This window comes from Lipophrys pholis (assembly GCF_963383615.2).
Source record: "Lipophrys pholis genome assembly, chromosome: 19".
Lineage (NCBI taxonomy): Eukaryota > Metazoa > Chordata > Actinopteri > Blenniiformes > Blenniidae > Lipophrys > Lipophrys pholis.
The window spans coordinates 20,110,340-20,130,644 of NC_137647.1; the positions used below are offsets into that span (position 1 = coordinate 20,110,340).

General features: G+C 42.0%; 1 protein-coding gene across 6 annotated transcripts in view; it reads right to left on the bottom strand.

The window, feature by feature from the left end:
* The window catches only part of svilc (supervillin c), a 37,740-nt gene that overhangs the window by 9,420 nt on the left and 8,015 nt on the right, over positions 1-20,305 (bottom strand). For 2 of the 6 annotated variants that reach the window (XM_080487945.1, XM_080487947.1), the window contains 17 exons: positions 19,804-19,865; positions 18,769-18,914; positions 17,963-18,182; positions 14,960-15,522; positions 14,761-14,875; positions 11,362-11,403; positions 6,933-7,007; positions 5,882-5,960; positions 5,734-5,808; positions 5,632-5,664; positions 5,354-5,552; positions 4,160-4,326; positions 3,721-3,846; positions 3,398-3,534; positions 2,044-2,191; positions 1,327-1,472; positions 916-1,091 (listed from right to left, as the gene is read on the bottom strand). In XM_080487945.1, the coding sequence (XP_080344071.1) occupies positions 916-1,091; positions 1,327-1,472; positions 2,044-2,191; positions 3,398-3,534; positions 3,721-3,846; positions 4,160-4,326; positions 5,354-5,552; positions 5,632-5,664; positions 5,734-5,808; positions 5,882-5,960; positions 6,933-7,007; positions 11,362-11,403; positions 14,761-14,875; positions 14,960-15,522; positions 17,963-18,182; positions 18,769-18,914; positions 19,804-19,865 (2,509 nt within the window). Of the gene's footprint in view, positions 1-915; positions 1,092-1,326; positions 1,473-2,043; positions 2,192-3,397; positions 3,535-3,720; positions 3,847-4,159; positions 4,327-5,353; positions 5,553-5,631; positions 5,809-5,881; positions 5,961-6,932; positions 7,008-11,191; positions 11,255-11,361; positions 11,404-14,760; positions 14,876-14,959; positions 15,523-17,962; positions 18,183-18,768; positions 18,915-19,803; positions 19,866-20,305 lie in introns of all 6 variants that reach the window. The other 4 variants (XM_080487942.1, XM_080487946.1, XM_080487944.1 and 1 more) reach the window with 3 other exon arrangements.

Sequence of the window (20,305 nt, forward strand, 5' to 3'; positions counted from 1 at the left end):
TTGTTTTGTTTGTTAAATACAGAGATAATAGAACTACAGTAACTACAGTATAGGCATTACTAAGTATGTTTTAAACCCCAAAAAATTTGGGGAGTTTTTTATTCCCCCCCCCTGAGCTTGTAAACTTGCACTGCATGGAGTTTTTGTTTGTTCTTTGGCTTTTTTTTTTTTTTTCTATAATCATTGTGTTGATGGTGTAGGCTACTGAAAATCAACCCTATGTGATAAATAAACCATCTTATTTATTTTTATTTTTTTTTTAAGTCAGGGGCAGACAAAAGGCTGCTCCTTTCCAATAATGTTGCTGATTCGAAAATGTAGAGAGCATTAATGTACAAATTCTGCTTCCACTTTCATGTTAATAAATAAATAAATAAATAAATAAATAAATAAATAAATAAATAAATAAATAAATAAATAAATAATTAAAGGAATGCGGTAGGATTATGTGGACAGTTTGCTTGTATTGGTGCATTTAGTTGTCATTATTAATAATAATATTAAAGTAAATAAATGCTCTTTGCAGACAAAGGAGCTAAAGCAAAAAGCTCTCAGGTTAATTATTTAATTTCTCACATCCTTTGTGTTTGAAATGTAGAAAATTGCCCAGTTCTAGAGTATAGGAGGTATTTTTGTGCTTTACGCCAGCTGAAGCACGGCAGAGTGCAGCTTGTACGTCCAAAAGTATAAAATGGATTTCAGAGTCTGTGCAGAGCGGAATTCCTTCGCTTTCTTTCTGCATTAAATACCTGCAGTGGATTTTAGGACTTTCACAACTGTTGCTGCACGCACAGACAACCCATCGCCGTGCGCATGAATTCTATCACGTGTCGATGAAAGACCGTCATCGAGTTCGCAGAGTGCATGTTCATGTGTGTTCTGTGTGGAATGGGGACGCTCGCGGTGTGGACTGACAGCTGGACGTCGGCGTTACACTGAGTGGGATCCAGGGGGTTGACTCGACAGTTGCTGTAGTCGTAGGCTCCGACCCACAGCTGGTGAGTCAGCTGCAGGGCCACGTTCCTCCTCCTCTGGGAAACATCCCGTCCATGCCACAGGTACACCTCGCTGCCAAAATCAAACACCAGAGCCTGCACACACACACACACACACACACACACACACACACACACACACACACACACACACACACACACACACACACACACACACACACACACACACCCACACCCACACCCACATTAGAAAATGATCAGGCTTTTTTTTTTTTTTTTTTTTTAAACATTCCTAAATCTCGTTTTACAACGTCTGTGAAACCCAACCCCACATTCGAGGAAGAGGCAGAAATAGAGTCGAGATTCGGACCTCAGAGGAGTCGAGCAGCGAGACGCTGGGAACGGAGGCCCAGGCTTGTTCGTGAGGCACCAGCCTGTTCTCCACCAGCCGGTAAACGCAGTTCGACTCCACCACACCACACTCGTACAGCTCATCCTCTTCTGGGGCGCCGGCTCCTGTCGTGAGAAGAAGTAAAGATAAATACATCTGAATTTTCTTTTTTTTTCTTATGAGAAAGTTTGTCAGGTCACATTCATTGAATAAATAATGTTTTTTTTATGTGTGTGCCTGATGAATGTGGCAGGATTTAAAAGGGAATTCATTGACTTTCTGATAATACGAGTTATTAACAAGAAGCATTACAACAAAGAAATAATCTTTTTTTATTTTATTTTACAATGGAACGGTCAGTTTGTGTGTGTATACACATTTATTTTTTTCATATGGGGGCAAATGTTTCTAGTAGGAATACAATAAAGTACAATAGCAGTATGATAAGAGTGAAAAATGATAATATATGGCTCTGTTATATCGATTGGCATTTTATTTATCCAACTTCATATGGAGAATTTCACTGTTCCATATTACAGTCAGCATCAACATGGGAATGATCACAGCAATACATCAATTGAAATTTGACCACTTTTATGTGAAAAAAAATAATAAATGAACTGCATGAGTGGAACGAGTTAAAGCAGGACAGGAGGCGGAACAGTCCAGAAGTTCCACGTCCGGTTTGGACCTGACCTCCGTACTGTGTCCGTCCTCCCAGAAGCCTCCAGAAGTCTGCAGCTGCGTCGGTGTCGGCGCTCCGCCCCTCTTCCAGGTGGATCGCCTCAGAGGCCCGACAGCCCAGATCCGTCTGGCTCTGGATGAACGCGGCCAGCTCCGAGGCCTGAAAGACACAACCCGAGACTGACACGTGGCTGCAAGCAGGGGTCGCAAGCTTTATGACCAAAAGAGACATTTTTGTGGTTTCCCACCGATTCAAATTTTTCTGGAGCCACAAAAGACGTTTAACCTTTAAAATGAGGTGTCTAAAGTTTCATATATACAATAGTGTTGAAACACATAAAAACAAACTGTACCTTATGATGCATTTATGAAGTTTCAATTAGCTGTTTTTGTACCTGATTTTGGTGGTTTCATCCTTCTTTTCCAGCATTTTTCATGCATTTTTTACATTTTAGAATAGAACGAGCTTTGCTCCACACACAATATATCAAAAGAAAACTGAATATCAAATAAGACGGAATAAAAATGTAATTATTAATTTTAAATATGAATATGTATAAGGCTTACCAGTGACTAATATAATCACAGAAAGGATTAAATTAGCCAAAACACAGAAAACTATATAGAGAGAGGAGTTTTATAATCTTATGGCCACAAGAAGGAAGGACATTTTAGCCATTTTATCTCTTTTCTAACCAGGTTGGCTTGTGGGATGGTTTTTGTTTTTACATTTTAAACTTTTTTTTATTTACGCTTTTAGAAATTTTAGTCGTTTTAGCACCCCCCACCACCCCACCACCCCATTTTAGTTATAATACCATTTTTATCCAAGAGATAAAACAAAAAAAAACATCTGAAAATGACTGGTGTGTAAATAATAAGACACTTTCTCAGATTTAGAGCTGAACTGGGACCTTATTTTGAAGCCACTACTTTAAGCTGGTGAATGAGAGCCGCCAGCCGCCTCCTGCAGGGTGCACCCCGCCTTCACCCACAGTGAGCTCCAGACCACCAGGAAGTGTCAAATAACTTGGTACGACACTGACATTATCAAGTAAATGTGAACAGAGTTAGGAATACAGCATGGGACAAGTTTAAATGAGAACATAAAAGTAAACACAGAGACTCACAGAGCTCCACTCCATGCTGCAGGGGCTGCTATAAAAACTACTTTTTTTATGCATTCTGTGGTAGAAAATGTTAAATATGATTATCTAACATGCACAACAAAGTCATTTCCATTGTAAATCTATGCAGAGGATCTCCTCCAGCATTTAGTGAATGAACAGATCGTTTCTGACATCTGGGTCTGTGTTTACGACATTACATCATGATAATCACATAGAAGGACTTCCCTCGTCGTTACCTTGGCTTTCTCCTGTTCGTTGGCGCTCTCTCCGCTCCACACGAGGCAGCAGTCCGGCGTGACGAGCAGGAAGCAGTCTCCGCTGTTGAGCGAGCGCGCCAAGGGCGCCACCAGCCTCACCTGCATGCGCCGCCTGCCTGTCAGCACAGGTCAGCGTCAACAGCCGAACACACCCACACACACACCCACGCACACACACACACACGCACACACACACACACACACACACACACACACACACACACACACACACACACACACACACACACACACACACACACACACACATCCTCCGACAAACACAAGTCAGTTTCTTTCCTGACCTTTGATGTGGATGAGCATCAGGCTGCTGAAGGCGGGGCGGGACGTGGATCCGTCAGCATCCGAGGAAAGCGCGCAGTCGTCCGAGGCCACAGGCTGACAATCCGACACCGAGGAATTTTTAGAGTCTGGGGGGTAAAAAGAAAACATGAGGCGGGGGAGATCTGGTGTGATGGTTTGTTTGTGCTCCTCGTTTGGGAATCTGAAGCAGCTGCCGCCTATGAGCGATGGCCGTGGCGTCACACTACAGAGTATCTGGAGTCCATGCTTCATGGTTTCCTGTGTGGACTTTGCATGTTCTCCCTGAGGGATTCCTCCTGATATTCCCTCACAGTTAAACACAAAATGTACAAAAGGTCAACTGGTGACCGGATTGTCTGCAGGAGTGGAGTGAGGGGTGAGATAAAGCGATAGTAAAGGAAACAGGAATGGTGGCCTCACGGTTCTCGGCTTGCGCCCTCTCCTCGGCGGCTGCGTCGACTCTCTCCCCCATGTAGTCCTGCCTGACGTCCTCCCGGGCCGCGAGGGCCCTCAGAGGGTTTCTGGATCCTTGAGTCCGACGGGACGGACGCACCGACCGCCTGTGCTCCGCCACGGCCGAGGTCAGTCTGCGCACAAACACACAACCAATCCGGACTCACACTGACGATACACAACGGGCGTCGTCTCTTTGTAAATCAACTTCAATATGAACTGTGAATTATTTTCCCCGGAAAAAAGCCCCGACAGAATTCAGCAATTTTAACACCAATAAACAAACAGGTTCCTGCTATTTAAGCTTTTCCACGTGGAGCAGATATCTTTAAAGACAGATCCTGGATTATTGAAGAGCTGAAGATTTCCTGAGTCAATCAGCAGCAGAGGTCTCTGTTAGAATAATTACACAGGTCATGTTTATGGACAACAAACCAACTGTATCTCTATGGGTTAGTTTAAAAAATTATATTAAACTATTGTACTAAAATAATTGAAATGCAAAGATTTATTTACTTCTATCATTGATAAAAGCAGAGAAATCTTTTGTTGCCATTGTTTTTTCTGACCTCTGTTTTCTCCCCGATAGAGAAGCAGAGTCGCAAATTATTTTAAGTGCATGCAAATTGAAGACTCAAGCAAATGTGAAAATTTGTTAGAATAGCACTGCACACTTAACAGAATCACCTAAGAAAAAGTCTTGGTTTTAGACTTTCTTCCCTCAAATCAAGAATATAATTTATCTCCACTTGTTCTATTTTTTTCTTTTTTTTTACCTCATTCTTATACGAATGACAAGTATATTTTGAGTTTATATGGATGGCAGGTCAGCTAATGAATCAAGGAAGTGTCCTATAAAGATTTTTATTAGGACAGCCTCCTGATTGTTCTCCCTTTATGTTAGTTTCATCTTTTTTCTGCCCTTTATGTGTTGAATTTTCACTTAATTATTAAATATCTGCCTTCTATTTAAGACTGTTTAAACAGTTTGGATCTGTTATCAACACGGGCCCCACCAGCTTATTTCTAATAAAAACAACTTTTGCGTGAGGTAGCTGTGTCAACTTTAAATATCTTTATATATGCATCTACAACTGTTACACTTTATTACATTTAATAAATCCTATTACACTTAAAATAAGTGTTAGTAAACAGGCTCACATGGGTGTGTTGGTCTGACAGAGGACATCCAGGTCCTGTTCACTTTCTGGGGCCGAAACAGCGCCACCATGTGGAAGGGGGCAGGCGGAGGGAGGCGACTGCTCGAGGTCGGAGCCTCCATCACAGCCACCCGATTCATCAACGGGCTTCTCGTCCTCCGACTCCCGCGGAGGCGCCGCGGGCGAGGAGCTGCGAGGAGCTACAACAGAGAAAAGCCGTGAGACGGCGGAAAACTCCCCGGGCGTGTACGCTGCGAGGGAGTCGTGTTGTTTTCATACCGCCGCCCTCCGTCACAGGCCGCGTGGAGACGTCTGCAAGAGAGACACGCAGGTTCACACACCCACCTCCCACAGAGGGTTTCAACGTGTTGCTGCGCTGACCTTCACGTGTGCACGGGAGGGTTTGGCTGGAGTCCTGGGAAATGTCGCTTGGCCCGGCTTCGGGTGACGCCAGGCCTGCAGGAGACGTAGAGTCAGACAGGAGCCACACACACAAGAATCGGGTGGGAACCACAGCGGGTTCGCTCACTTCTCTGGGCCGTGCGACGGCTCTCCCGCCCCGTGCTCCCCTGCGGCCAGCCCAGCTCCTCAGAGTCGCCTCCTTTACCCTGGACGGCGAGAGACAGGAGAGTGAGGACACCAGACCGGCTCCTCTGAGGACGCAAACGCGAGAACAGGACCGGGGGTCTGCAACCTGTCCGCTCTGGAGCCACATGTGGCTCTCCAGCTCCTCTGGAGCGGCTGCCTGAAGCTTTCAAGAGCGTGTAATGGAAATAAACATTGTTTTTCTTTTTTTATTTTACGTGCAATCCGTGCCGATTTTTTTTTTTTTTAAAAAAAAGGTCAAATCTGCAGGTTAAAAACAGATAACTAGGTTAAAACGGATCAGTCAGTCGTCGCTTTGAAAGGAGAAATGGAAGAAAAAAAGGGGGAAAGGGAAAACAAGAGAAAAAGAAAGAAAAAAGGAAAAACAGAACGAAATGAGAAAAAAAAAAATTTTAAACTGAAGAAAAATAGAAAATACAAAAAAAAGAAAAAAGAAAAATTGAACAAAATGAGAATAAATACTTTTTAAAAAATTTAAGAAAAATGGAAAATACAAGACAAAACGGAAAAGGGAAAAAAAACAAATGTCCATTACAGCTAAAACTGCTCTAAACATTGGGAAACATACGGCGGCCATAAACAGCTGAATCAGCTAAAAGGGCTATGGTAAATGGTCAATGGGGCGGCATGGCTCGGTTGGTGTGTGAATGTGTGTGTGTGAATGGGTGAATGTGATGGACTATGGAAAGCGCTTGGGGGCTGCTCACGCAGTTGAAAGGCCAAGATGGTTAGAGTGAGAATATCCATTGAAAAAAAATTAATAGTTAATGTAATAAAATATATTACAATATTTCATTATGCAATATTTCTTTTGTATATAGAGCTTCTTCTTTTTTAATATCTATTTCTTTATGCCCGATAATCAGCATGTCTTACGACTCCAGACAAATTATATTTGGTGAAAAATGGTGAAAACGGCTCTTTTGGTCATTCAGGTTGCAGACCCCTGGTACAGATATATTCTATTAATTCACCTTCTGTCTCCATTGAGGCTGCACAGAGTCCTTTGTCGGGGACGAGACTTCCTGTGCCTCAAAGGACATGCTGGTCTGGGGATTGAATGATAATGAAACGTACACATGAGGACAGTGAGAATTAAATCCCTTTGTAGAGGTGGATGAGAATCAAAGCACGGAACATCAAATCAACACGAAGGACAACCTGTGCACAATTAAAATGGAGGAAAAGTTTACAAGTCTTACTTGCAGACGAGGCGATCAAAGGATGAACAATTACCTCAAACAAATACACAAATATACTTTTTTATTTAGGTAGCTGTACTTCAAAGCAGCCGACTAATGAATAAGTTCCAGAAATTATGAATGAATCCCAGAATTTCCAGGTTATTATCCATTCTTTTAATCTACATAATCAAAGTATGATACAAGATCTGTCATCAGTGCTAATCATGTATTCACACGGACAAATACAGTATTACTGCAACAATAGTTAGAGAATGTGTACATACACATCATATGGTGCCAGTAACACCATGTTGAAAAGAAGCATCTGAAAGAAACTACACTTCTACTTTTCAACACTTCAGAACTTTTTACCTTCAGTTCAGACGTCTAATTATTCTTTCTGATGTTTCCCAAAATCTCTTTTTAGGCAGAAATGGTGAAAGTATCCGCGCTACGTTTTCATAAGGGAAGTTTGACAGATAAAACTAATTCACGAAGCAGTGCAACACCGGACCATGAAATAATTAATTAATTAGTGAAATAATTAAATGTTTTTTATATAAAATGAATTTATATTTTTTATTAATTGACACATTTAATGACACATTTATATATTTAATTCCAATTTTAATTAATTAATGACATTTAATTATTTAATGGTGTATTTATTTAATTTTGGCACATTTAGGCAATGAAATAATTAAATAGTCAAAATAATTTATGTCTTTTACATAAAATGAATTGGTATTTAAATTAATTGACACATTTATATATTAACTTCCAATTTTAATAAATGAATGACATTTTTAAATAATTCTTTAATGGTGTATTTATTCATTTAATTTTAGCACAATCAGTTCTCTATATTATATTACTTGGACTTGCTTTGTTCTGTTGGTTGTAGCACTGTGGGAAAATGCCCTTTCTTCAAAAAGAACATGAACCTTCTGATGATACAGTGAAGTACTGGTGAATCTTATCTGTGATTGGACGGTCCCACTGCAGAAATCCACCATAACGGCTACTATATGGACCCACAGCTTTATTTATCTGCCTAAATGCTTCAGAAGTTCTAATCACCAGACGTATGCATGCCCAATCTAGTCAGCGGTGACGGGATCGGCATCTCAGAGTCAACTTGCCTTGGATGTACACGTAAAAACACAAAACTTTAAAGCACTCTGGATGTTTTACATTCCTGTCCGTCATGCTGCAGCGTATGAGGAGATCAGTGACGAGTCCCAAGCTGCTTCTGCAGCATGCAAACAACCCAGAACATGCCGTCGGTATCACAGGAAACTAGAAAAAGTAATTCCATAGAAAACGGGATCATTCCTTCCAGTTATTGGCATTTATATTGTATTTATAAAACTTTTAAGTTCTATAATGTGATCCATGACAACGTCTCAGATATATATTTTGCTTTAATAACAAACAAACAAAAATGTTCCGTTTTACTTCAGAGAGGTTTGGATGCAATGTTTCATAAGGTTGTAGTGTGCAGAGGTATTCGGCTGCTTATTGAAGTATTCCAATTAATTCTCACCAGACATTTTTATTTCTCTATCGAAAGTGGCAGAGCTGCAGCTCTGGATCACAACTGACTGGAAAGGGAAACTTTATGGGATGAGTATCAACACTGTCTGGTTTAAAGGACGAGGACGTTTACATTTCTCATTAAGCTGTTCTCTTTACACACACACACACACACACACACACACACACACACACACACACAATGCCCGAGGCAAACAGTCCAGTTTAAAACACTGCATACAAACACTATTACACTCAAATTTATTGGCGATACAGCAAAAACAACCTACCGACTCTACAACAACCTAAAACCTGACACAGATTCCATTTGTACCTCAGAAACAGAAACGCTGAAACGCTGCACTTCATGTCAGTGTTGTGAACATGCTCACTAAATCTGAGGTTTTCCGATTCTTCTTTCCAGATCTTTATGGTGATGTTTTAGACTTTTTGGACATTTGAAGGCCCTTCTCAGTATTTTGTTCCTCTCCGAACTCCAAAGCACTCAGATGTGACGGCGCCACAGTCTTACAGTCAGTTCCAAATATATTCCATGCATTTGTTTCTTTTAAAATATTGATCCTTTCTCCAAAAGCATTAGTCTCAATTTCATGCATATGACCAAATATGCAAATGAAGTGATGGCATTACTTTTAGCCAATAGCTATTTTATTTATGAAGCCCAGCTTTTCTCTGACTAGCGCCTCCAGAGTTTGTGTTTGGTTCATATAAGAGCACAAAGTTTGTGTGTTCTGATGTGAACTGTATCTAAAATGTCCAGACTTTGGGCTCGACCGGTCGCACAAGTTAGCAGAAATTAGTAAATGATTAAAGTCACTAGTAACCGTTTGAGAAGCGCGTGATGAGGCCGCAGAATCAAGCTCATTTCAGTCCAGGGGTCACATCCAGGCCGGATCATTAGAACGGCAGAATAATAATCTTCAAATAGAGATGTTTTTGGTTTTATTTTTTAAAATAGCATTTCTCTTTAGTTAAATATCATGTCAAACATTTAAATTGGAAAAAAAAAATGGTCACTTTTGATATTATGGCCACACTGCCCCCTGGTGTTCAACTCATGAAATGTCCACCGTTTGTTACGTTTAGCCGTTTTGGGCTTGTGTGTTTTTACACATTCCCCCGTCGCCGTGTGGCTTTAATTGCGTTTCGGATGCGATACTGCAATACCCAGTAAATATGACAAGATTCCAGTGAATGTCTTAATAATAAACTCTTTACAAAGTGATCCTGCCGGGCAGGAGCCTCTGGCAGGCCGGTTTTGGCCCCCGGGCTGCATGTCGGAGACCCCTGTTATGAGGGATGTTATGAAATAAGAAGGAGCGAGTCATTTGTTAAAATAAAATTAGTTTCCTCTGCTTCACCCTGTTAGCTCAGTTAGCTGCGTGGGTCAGTTTATCGACTCTGCATCAGTTAAATGGATGAACATGCCCCAGAACCTTGGAGAGCAGCACTGAACAACTGAAAAGAAGCAGCAACAAAGATAAGCAGCTAAGATAAACGACCAATGTAAACTTGGAGAAGATATATTAATGTACAATGTTAATTAAGAGTCGGATATCTGAATGCTGTTGCAGGGATCGGAGTTTTGTGAAATAGTAACGGCAGTTTTAGCTTTAGATGATGTTCAATTACTGAGAGACAGCAGCTCTGCAGCTGTTTTTACATACAAAGCAAAGGATAACTATGGACAGGATTAGTTTAATGTAAAGAAATTGTTTCCAACAGAGAAAAACAACGTTTTCCGTCTTTCGGTTAACAGTACTAACATAATGTTTATCAATCTTACATGAGACAAACAGTCATAATGGACAAAAATCTTCTTGCTCATTATCAGATGGGTTAGCTGATATCAAGAATGAACAAAATTCTCTAATATTGAATTAGTGTATTTTTTACTTTAAAAAGGTGGTTAGTGTTCAGGCTTCTTAAGGGTGAAATGTTGCATGTGCTTCATTAAGTAACATAGATTAACATAATATAGATTGATCTTTTATCATTTTGTTGTCCTTTAAAGTAAAAAAAAAATGTATTCAAATTAAAAGGAGGTAATTATTTCATTACATCAGCTAGAAACTAACTCTTTTAATCTATCATCACAAAACCGTCCCTGAATTATACCAGCGGTGACCCAACTATGACCCGCAGGCAAAATGTGGTAAAAATTTAATCGTTTTAATGTCATTTTATTGCATCAACTGCTTGAATAAGCAACAAACGAAAACCGAACAAATAATAACATTGTCGCTTGTGATTAAAAAATCTATCTTGACCCAAACAATTCACCTGGAACTGTAAAAACTATTAGAAGCACATGAGAAGCATGCAAAATGGAAGCAGACGCGTCGATGATGTGTTTGGCTTCACAAAGACAGAAATCACTCTGCGGGCCTGGAGGGTTAGCGGGACCGAAGCTTCTCACAAGTCGGCTGTGAAAATCACTCCACACCAGAAAGCCACACGCAGCCTGCCATGCAGTGTCTCTTTGTAGTTACCTGATTAAAACACATGATATATTGGGGCGTATTGCTAGAAAACACAGAGGCAAAGACGGGCTCCTGGGGGAGAAGAGAGAGGGCCAAGCTAAAGCTTCTTGAGACCTGATAAGATGTACTTTCAGAATGATATATAAAAGAAAAAGGGATGAATTTGCAGTCGGACTCACCCAGCTCTGAGGGCCAACGCTCTCCGGGTGAGACTCTCCCTGCTGAGAATCACGTAGGAAGAAGAGAAAAGATGCATTGAAATAGTGAAAAAAGAAATGTACTGAGCACGCTGAAGCAAAGGGGGTCAACATTTAACCACCAAATAATCGGCCCGTTTGCATTCCCCGATCCCACTCTTGAGACAGTGGAACTCATCTCACTACATAAACACCGACCAGTCTGAAGATATTCCCCGGTAACTCGAGCCTGAGCTGCAGAAACTTCACACATACCAGACCCAGAGGGTCGCAGCCAGGCTGCTTTCAACGGGATGACAAATCTAACCGCAGGCTTTTTTCTCCATCTCGATCGAAGGCTGGCAGGAGGAGCGAGCTCTCCTGCCTCCAAAATGTCTGGTGCCAGTTCCTGACTGGCTTCAGGCGACTTTATCAAGAGAGATCAGATCAAAAAACTAAATCTATCTAAATGATGAGCTGCCCGGAGGCTTTGCAGGCGAGAGGTCAAGCACATGAATAAGACAACAAGTATAAAGAAATGGCCTTGTTCTGGTTGTGATTTCTTAAAACAGATTTAATAAACTGATAATCCAGAGTGATTAGATTGTCTCAGTCTTCATTTATCTGACCAACATTCACCCAGTTTGGTCTTCAAGTTGGTTATTCATTGGATGTGAAGCAGACTTCAACACGACACTGGACGGTAGATTTTTAAAGATAAAACAGGGTCTCTACTCACATTCATTGAAACGGATCGTCGCAGTGAAAAAAACATATATTTCCTTCATATCTGGGGTGGAAACTGTGAAATTACAGACCCATGATAAGTGACTGTATGTCGAGTGTTCCATAATTATATTGTGGATATTCATTGACTTCTGTTTATCGTTTGCAGCTAAATCTTTAAAAAAAAAAATATATATATATATATATATATATATATATATATAAATAAAATACTTTCACCAGCTGTGATGGAATGTACAGCAAAATTATTTCGTTGAAAGTAATGCAAGATCATCTGGATGAATAATTAATAAGCACTTTATTGCTATTAGCTCATGTTCATACTGAATTATTCTATTTCTGTGGTAAACGTTTCACAAAATTTCTTCTTAGTCCCATAATTCATTCATAATTAAATTTTTAAGAGGACATTTGCTGCTCTATGCGTTTTTTTTATTCTACGTTTGCAAGTCAAAATCAGTTTTCTCTATGCGAGTGGCACCACATGCCTCCAGACCGATTCGTTCACTCTGGAGCAGCACAGAAATCATGTTATTTCATTCTACGGTCCCCAAGAGGCGCAAGTTCATATCTTCTCTATTCAGTACCATAACACGTGGCGTTTATTTAAGAGAAACACTATGAAAAGAAATGAAAAAATAAATAAAAATCACACAAAACTGTTTGGGAAAATGTCTAAAATGGGATAAAAAAAAGTATATTAAATGATTGATAAGTCATCAGCCAACATTCTAACAATCTTATTGGAGGTGAAGAAACCTACTGCTGCAGTTTAGAAAATGAAAGTAGACAGCAGGTATTCAGAATTTTGACTTGAGTAAGGTGTAATAAAGTACATGGATTACAGTGGAAATGATTCACTGCTGAGTAACCTCGCTGAGGTCCTCATAGATGTGCAAATTCTTGAAATTGGAAAATATTACACCTTAACAAAATACCACAATAAAGCAAATTCAACCACAAAAATGCTCTAATACATTTTTTAATTTCTCTATACAGTAGAAACATTTCTATCATGACTTCCATCCCATAGATTTAAAAATTATACTTGTAATTTTCATTTATAAACAGATTATTTTAAGCATATAAACATGTTGAGAAACTTCTGAATCTCTCTGGTTTATACAGACTGACCCTACTCGCAGTTTACAAATATAATTGGAGTAATATTCTTCCTTAAAATGGTTAAATCCCTTTCGCTCTGCATCTGCTACGTTTGATTTAGGGAGAAAATGTTTATCAGTCCAATCCATCTTTATTTGTATAGCACATTTAAAACCAGCACCAAGGTTGACCAAAGTGCTTCACAATAATAATAATAATAATAATAATAATAACGATGATGATAATAAATAAATAAATAAATAAATAAATAAATAAATAAATAAATAAATAAATAAATAAATAAATAAATAAATAAATAGATAGATAGTGAGGGAAACAGAGTAAAAACAATGCCACAATTTTACAGTGTTCAATTAGCATTAAAAGTACATATGTGTCTTGAGTCGACACTTGAAGGACTCAAGAGACCGAGTGGTTCTGTTGTGGAGAGACAAGCGATTCCACAGACGGGCTGCAGTCATGGAAAAAGCACCGTCACCTCTATTTTTGAGTCTGGATCTTAGAACATCGAGGACCATCTGATATACCGACCTCGCAGACAAGACAGGAGTATGAACACGTAAAAAGCGTGAATAAAAAAGAAGGTGCCAACCCACGCGACACCTTAAAGACCAATATCAAAATATTAAAAACAATTCTAAAAGAGACAGGAAGCCAGCGGAGTGAGGCTAACACTGGATTGAGTCGCTCTCTTTTCTTTGTCCCGGTTAGAAGTCGGGCGGCAGCATTTTGGACGAGCTGGAGACGACGGAGATCAAGTCCAATGTAGAGGGAGTGACAGTAGTCCAATGGAATAAAGACATGTATGACTCTCTCAAAGTTGTTGTGAGAGAGATAGGACTTTACTTTGGTAACTAAAAGAAACCAGTCTTTATAACAGAATTGATTTGTTTATCAGTTTGAATCCACTGTCAAGAATCAAGTTTGCAGAGGGGCCAAGCGCACTGGAGCAGTCAACGAGTAATAATCTGTGTTTTACATTGAGACACAGAGAAAATATATCATGTTTCTACAAAGAACTGCATTCTGTTCTAATAAACTAATAAATGATGAAGACATGAAGTAGAGTGAAACTAAATCAAGAAAATACAATATTCCAACATCTTGACTTTAACCATGACCAGCATATTAGGAACAAAATAAAATTCCAACATTTTTGTGCCTTAAATCATTTTTCAACCATTTGAATGCTGACCTTGACGTCACAATTTCAAATTAATCAGATTTGAATCCATTATACTACATCTGAAGCTAACTTTATCTGCATTATTTAACCGTGTGTCTGTTTATATTGCTGATTTGCCCTTGTATGTTAAATTAGGACAATAAAAGCATTGTAATTGTAAAATTCTTACCCCGATGTTGCTGTTCTATTAAGCTTCCACTGATTTTCCCTGCTGTTATTATCACTGCTGGAGTCTTTAAACGATATCAAACAAAGTTAAACCAACGACTAGATGAACCTTCACAAATGAGAAGTTTAACATCCAGCATGTCAAACCCTCCAGAATATAAGGATGTGTTCCTTACTTTCGTCCTGCTGGCCGTCTCCTGCAGTTTATCTGTGTGATCAGACCAAGTGGCTTTATTCAGTTCTCTGGCTGTGGCCTCATCGTCAGTCTTCCTCTCTTGTTCTTCCCCTCGACTTGAACAGAAACACAGAACATAAATAAATCAAAAGCTCGTATTTGTGCGGGTAGGATCTACAAGTAGGTCTGAAGTTACTCACTGGACTCTTCCCATTACATCTGAGCTGGAGCCGCTTCCCACAGAGGAAATGTTCTGTGCTTTGTTCTCCTCCTGATCGCCATCATGCGCCCACGGAGCTCTCATTGGCGTGCAGGCGATGGTTTCCCTCCTGTTTCTGGGCCTCTGCCTCCACGGAGCGGCGCTCTGAGAGCCTCCGTCCACTCCTGGAGCCTGATGTCTCTGTCTGCGCGGCGGTGCACGGATTTCCAGACTCCCAGTTCCCTCCGTCCTTTTCTGCTGCACCGGCTCGCCGAAGCCTCCGCCGTTCTGTTCGTGGACGAGCGAGCCGTCCGTCTGGCCGGCCTCCGTCCTGCTCAGCTCCAAGCCCGCAGAGCGGCTCTTCTTCAGGATTCCTTTCAGACCCGGCTCGGAGCCGCGGCGCTGAGGGATCGGAGCGGGCTCTGTGGCCTCGGGCTCGGCATCCGCTCGTGGCTGCGAGAGACGCACCTCGCTGGGCCTCAGGTTAACGGACGAGGCCTGTTGTCTGTCAGACAGGTGAGGGGACAAAGAGAAGGCAGGAAGCTGAACGGGACCTTTCTGGAGCTGAGGAGAAACGGAAGACGGTAAAAGAAAGATTATTTTCTGAGCGTCAAGCTAATAGAACAAAAAACCATGATGTGTAATCAAGGATGGCATGGTGGTAATGTTATGGCTGGTGGATAAAGGACCCATAGGATAGACCAACACAATGTACGAGGGAAGGTTTTCAAGGTACTTTTCTATAAATAAAAATCTGTAAGTGCTGCATGTAAATGTATTCAACCCCTCTGAGTAAATACTTTGGAGAGCCACCTGAAGACACAATCAAAGCCTTTTGGGGAAAGTTTCGAACAGCTTTAAACATCCACAGACTAAAATAGCTGAAGCTTGGTCAGATTGAATGTGACCAGCAATCATTAAGTCATGCAGGGAATTTTCAAGTGGATGACGGTCTGGACTTTGACTGATCCATTCTAACACATTAATCTGCTTTAATCTAAACCTTCCCATTGTAGCCTCGACTTTATGTTCAGAGTCGTCCTGCTGGAAGGTGAACCTCCACCGCAGTCTCAAGTCTTTTGGAGAGTAATGGCGCTTTTCCACCAGTACCTACTCAGCCCGACTCGACGGCAAGGAGGCAATGCGACAATGTGACGTCGGCAGCCGGGTCATTGGCCGGCGCGTGACGACACAGATGAGCCAGGAGGGCGGCTCGTTCAACCCGCCAAATTGTTAAACCCGGTCACAACAAGAACGCTCACAAACAGAGATTGACGCACTGAAATAAACTGCGTGGAGCAGCGATGAGGCGCAGACCCACTTCGAGTATCAATAGGCCTCCAAGCCACGGATACTATCGGTGTTACGAATTAACCGGTTTCCCTGTTAACTGGTGAACTGGTAAACGTCCCTTGTCACAGCAGCTGTCCTGGCGAATGCCGTTTAACCGGATCATAACGTTTGTTTGTCTTGTGGCTTAGGACTGAGTAGGTACGAGTGGAAAAGCTCCATAACAGGACTTCCTGTCCTGTATTCGTCTCAATCCATCTCCCCATCAGCTCTAAGCAGCCTCCCTGTCCCTCTTGAAGAAAAGCATCCCCACAGCATGATGCTGCCTCCACCATGTTTCACAGTAGGGATGGTGTGTACATGATGATGTGCAGTGCTAGTTTTCCTCCACACACAGAGTTTGGCAATTAGTTCAAAAGGTCCAGTTTTGGTCTTTCCAGTCTTCCACGAGGGCCTGATTTGTGGAGTGCAGACTGATAGTTGTCCTGTGGACACACTGTGGACACACAGCTCCTCCAGAGTTACCATGAGCCTCTGGTCTGCTTCACTGATCAACGCTCTCCTCAGTTTAGGTGGACGGCCATGTCTTGGTTTGTATAGATTGCATGAGATGTTCAAAGCTGAGGACTTTTTTTCATAACTTAAACCCTCCTTTAAACTTCTCCACAACCGTCTCCCTGACCTGTCTGGTGTATCCCAGTGTTGTTCGCAAATGTTCTCTAATGAACGTCTGAAGCCTTCATAGAACATCTGGATTTACAATAAGATTAGCTGACACACATGGACTCTATTCACTAATTAGATGACTTCTGAAATGGTAAAATGGTAAATGGATTTCACTTATGAAGTGCTATCCAACTGCTTTAACGCAGTCCAAAAGTGCTTTACGTTGTTGATCACATTCACCCATTCACACACACATTCACACACCGATGGAGGCGGCTGCCATGTAAACTACCAAGACCTTCCATTGGGAGCAATTTGGGGTTTAGCGTCTTGCTCAAGGACACTTCGACATGTGGACAGGTAGAGATGGGGATTCGAACCGGCAAAACTTCCGATTGGTAGACGACCTCTCTACCGCCCCAAAAGCTCTTTATTGCCCTGGATTTTATTTAGAATCCGAGTCAAGGGGGATGAATACGTTTACTAAATGTTTCAGAAGAATATTCGTCACAACAAAGAAGCAAAACCAAATCGTTCCACGAGGGGAAACTAACATGTCAAGGTGGAACAATAAATTTGGAAAAACAGGTGAGGGAACTCACTTGTGCACGGTTTTACACAAGAATGAGGCACAGCCGATGTCAATCAAAGGTAAACAAGTGACGTGAGGAAGCAGAGAGGAGGACGAAGTTACTTCCAAGTCACTCCATTTAGAAGTAGTTTGATTATTATTGGAAGGATATTCTCATTAAATTGGGTTAATTGGTGACTTAAAATTGTCTGTAAATGTGTATGAGTGTGAGTGTATGTCTCTGAATGAGCCTTATGACGGACTAGAGACCTGTCCTTGGTCTCTTTTGTTGGAGACAACTGTGTCAGTCTCCAAAACTTGACATGAAGCGACTATAAAAGATTGAGGGACTGACATTGTTGTACTTCTTTATTATCCTCTACTCATAGAAACACTGTCTTCCTCTGGTCCTATTTTTTTCCTCTGTGAAGCTATGAGAACATGTTGAGTACATGATTCTGTTTGTCTCGTCCTCACCAGGCTGACCTCCTCCACAGTGATGGGCTGCGTGCGATATCGAGCTCCCTTCTGCCGTCGCCGCTCGGGGGGCCCGTCGGCGGGGCCGGCGTCCTGCTTCTCAGGCAGCGCTAGTTTATTGAAGAGTGCCAACTTTTCACTCATGCTCAGCTTGCAGCTCTCATCGTCGTCCTCCACAGGGTCGGCCTGCACAGGCTGGGACTCGGCTGGTGTAGGGGCACTGCAGGAAAAACACCACACACACACACACACACACACACACATAAAAAGTGAAGGTAACTGTAATTCTTCATGGGCCTTAGATCACCACTGTTTGGGGCACATCAGTGAGCTAAATCACTGCTCTGGGCTCCATGTTTCATCATTTCAAAACACGCACGCACATTTATTTTTAGTCGATCGGATAGACACCATCCTTCTGCTGGAAATCCCCTCCGGAGCACCAAACGTTCGTCTGAAAATAGTTTCTTCAAGCTGCTCTGTTCATTCCTGCTCGAGCTACACTTACAATCGAGGCCTGAGGTTTGGTTCCTAACCATTGTACCACTGCACAAATCTGAACTGTGCAACAGACTTCATTAACCATCCATTTCCCTGCAAATTTATGTTGCAATATCTTCCAGGGGTCATAAAATAGTCCCCAGCTTTAATATTCAGCTGAAAGTGGTTCGGCAAAGAGGCTCGATTTATTCAAGTTCGAGTAATGTTGTAATAAAAACTATAATTCCTTTGTTTAACGACAGCAGACAAATGAAATTTATCTTTTTCCTTCATTAAAAGAGCGTTTCCGTTGGGTCGTCCCCCACCTGATGGCCACCATTTCCTCGCAGGTGATTGGCTGGGTGAGAAACCGATGATCGTTGCCGCGCCGCGCCCGCCGTTCGTGGCAGACGCTGCCTGAGCGAGGCTTCAGGAAGGCCGAGGCCTCGGGGGCGGCGGACTTCTCCAGCTCCTGCGGGAGGGAAAGACGCCTTTTTGTTAATGACACATCGGTTGTGGTTGAGCGCGCTTTTTGCGGCAAGTGGTCAAATTAGCGGTATCGATCCACAGCTTCCACCCGTTGAATAAGTGATGAGGAGCGCAGGTAAAAATGGCAGCCAAAACTCCCCTCCTACTCTATTTGTATGGACACAGGCGGGTCGGGTAGCTGGTGAATAAAAGCGGCGAGCTGCAAGGTGGAGCGTCTTGGCGACGCGGATCACATGCCGGCCCAACAGGTCACAGTGTAACCGGAGACCCGCTGGCTTGGGTTACCTCCCTGTCCGCCGCCACAGAGCGGCACGCTAATTATAACACAGCTGCTGCGCTTGTTAATGGCACCGCAGTATCTGGCACATTTTCACCTGAGGCTTCGGGGGGACTGAGACCGTGGCCGAGCACAAATCCAAGAATAGGAGAAAATCTGCAGTGCGTTTGGTGGTCTGTGCGAGATAAAACCATCAGGACTCTCTGCTACCTCCGCTCTGCGTGCATCACTCAATAAACTGAGCCCCCACCTTTAAAAATAACAGACAAACTGCAGCATCCAGATGAACTCCAAGGCCAGCACCTGCTTGCCCATTCATTTTCCCTACACCAGATCAGGTTGTGTGCTGCGTGGTCAGCACTGGCTCATCCTGCGTCTCAGGCAGCAACACCAGCAGCCGACGTGACCGTTGATGACTAATGAACGCTTCCCTTTACTCATTTCATACATTTCAGTCCAACAGCTCATCAAATCAAGGTTCATTCAATCCAGCCTGGACGCTATTTGCACTCCCCAGTTTGGTCTTGTGAAAATAAGCTTAATTTAGGACTCCTATTTTTCTTTTACTAAATTGGAGGGATCAACTCATACTCACTTTAAACAAAGACATCTTGGCCGCCACGCTCATTTTGGCTCTGTCATCTGTTTTCACGTCGCCTGAGAGACACAGGGACACAAACCAACGTGTCACAAAAGATCAGAAATAAACACGACAACAATCTGTGTCAAACTGTGTAAATCATCACACGCTGCGGACAGTTTGCAGCACTGAAGGAAGCTGAACTACCAACAAGTGAGCAGATCATTTAGAGTACAGTTCTAGAAATACATCTTGGAAAAGACACAACTTGGACTGTGCATCTGAAAAGGCTTCCAAATCTGATGCTATTATTAACTCTTGAAAGTGGCCATGCAAGATTTATAATGTAATTACAGTCGCACTGAAATAAGAGATACGATTTCATAGTTTTTGTCTTGCGTTTATGGGCTTGTTGTTCTGTACCCATCTGTTTGTGTCAAATAATAGTAACTGTTATTCTGCAACATACAGCCCAATTAGATTAATTCAAATCTAGAACATTCTTAGAATTCTAGAA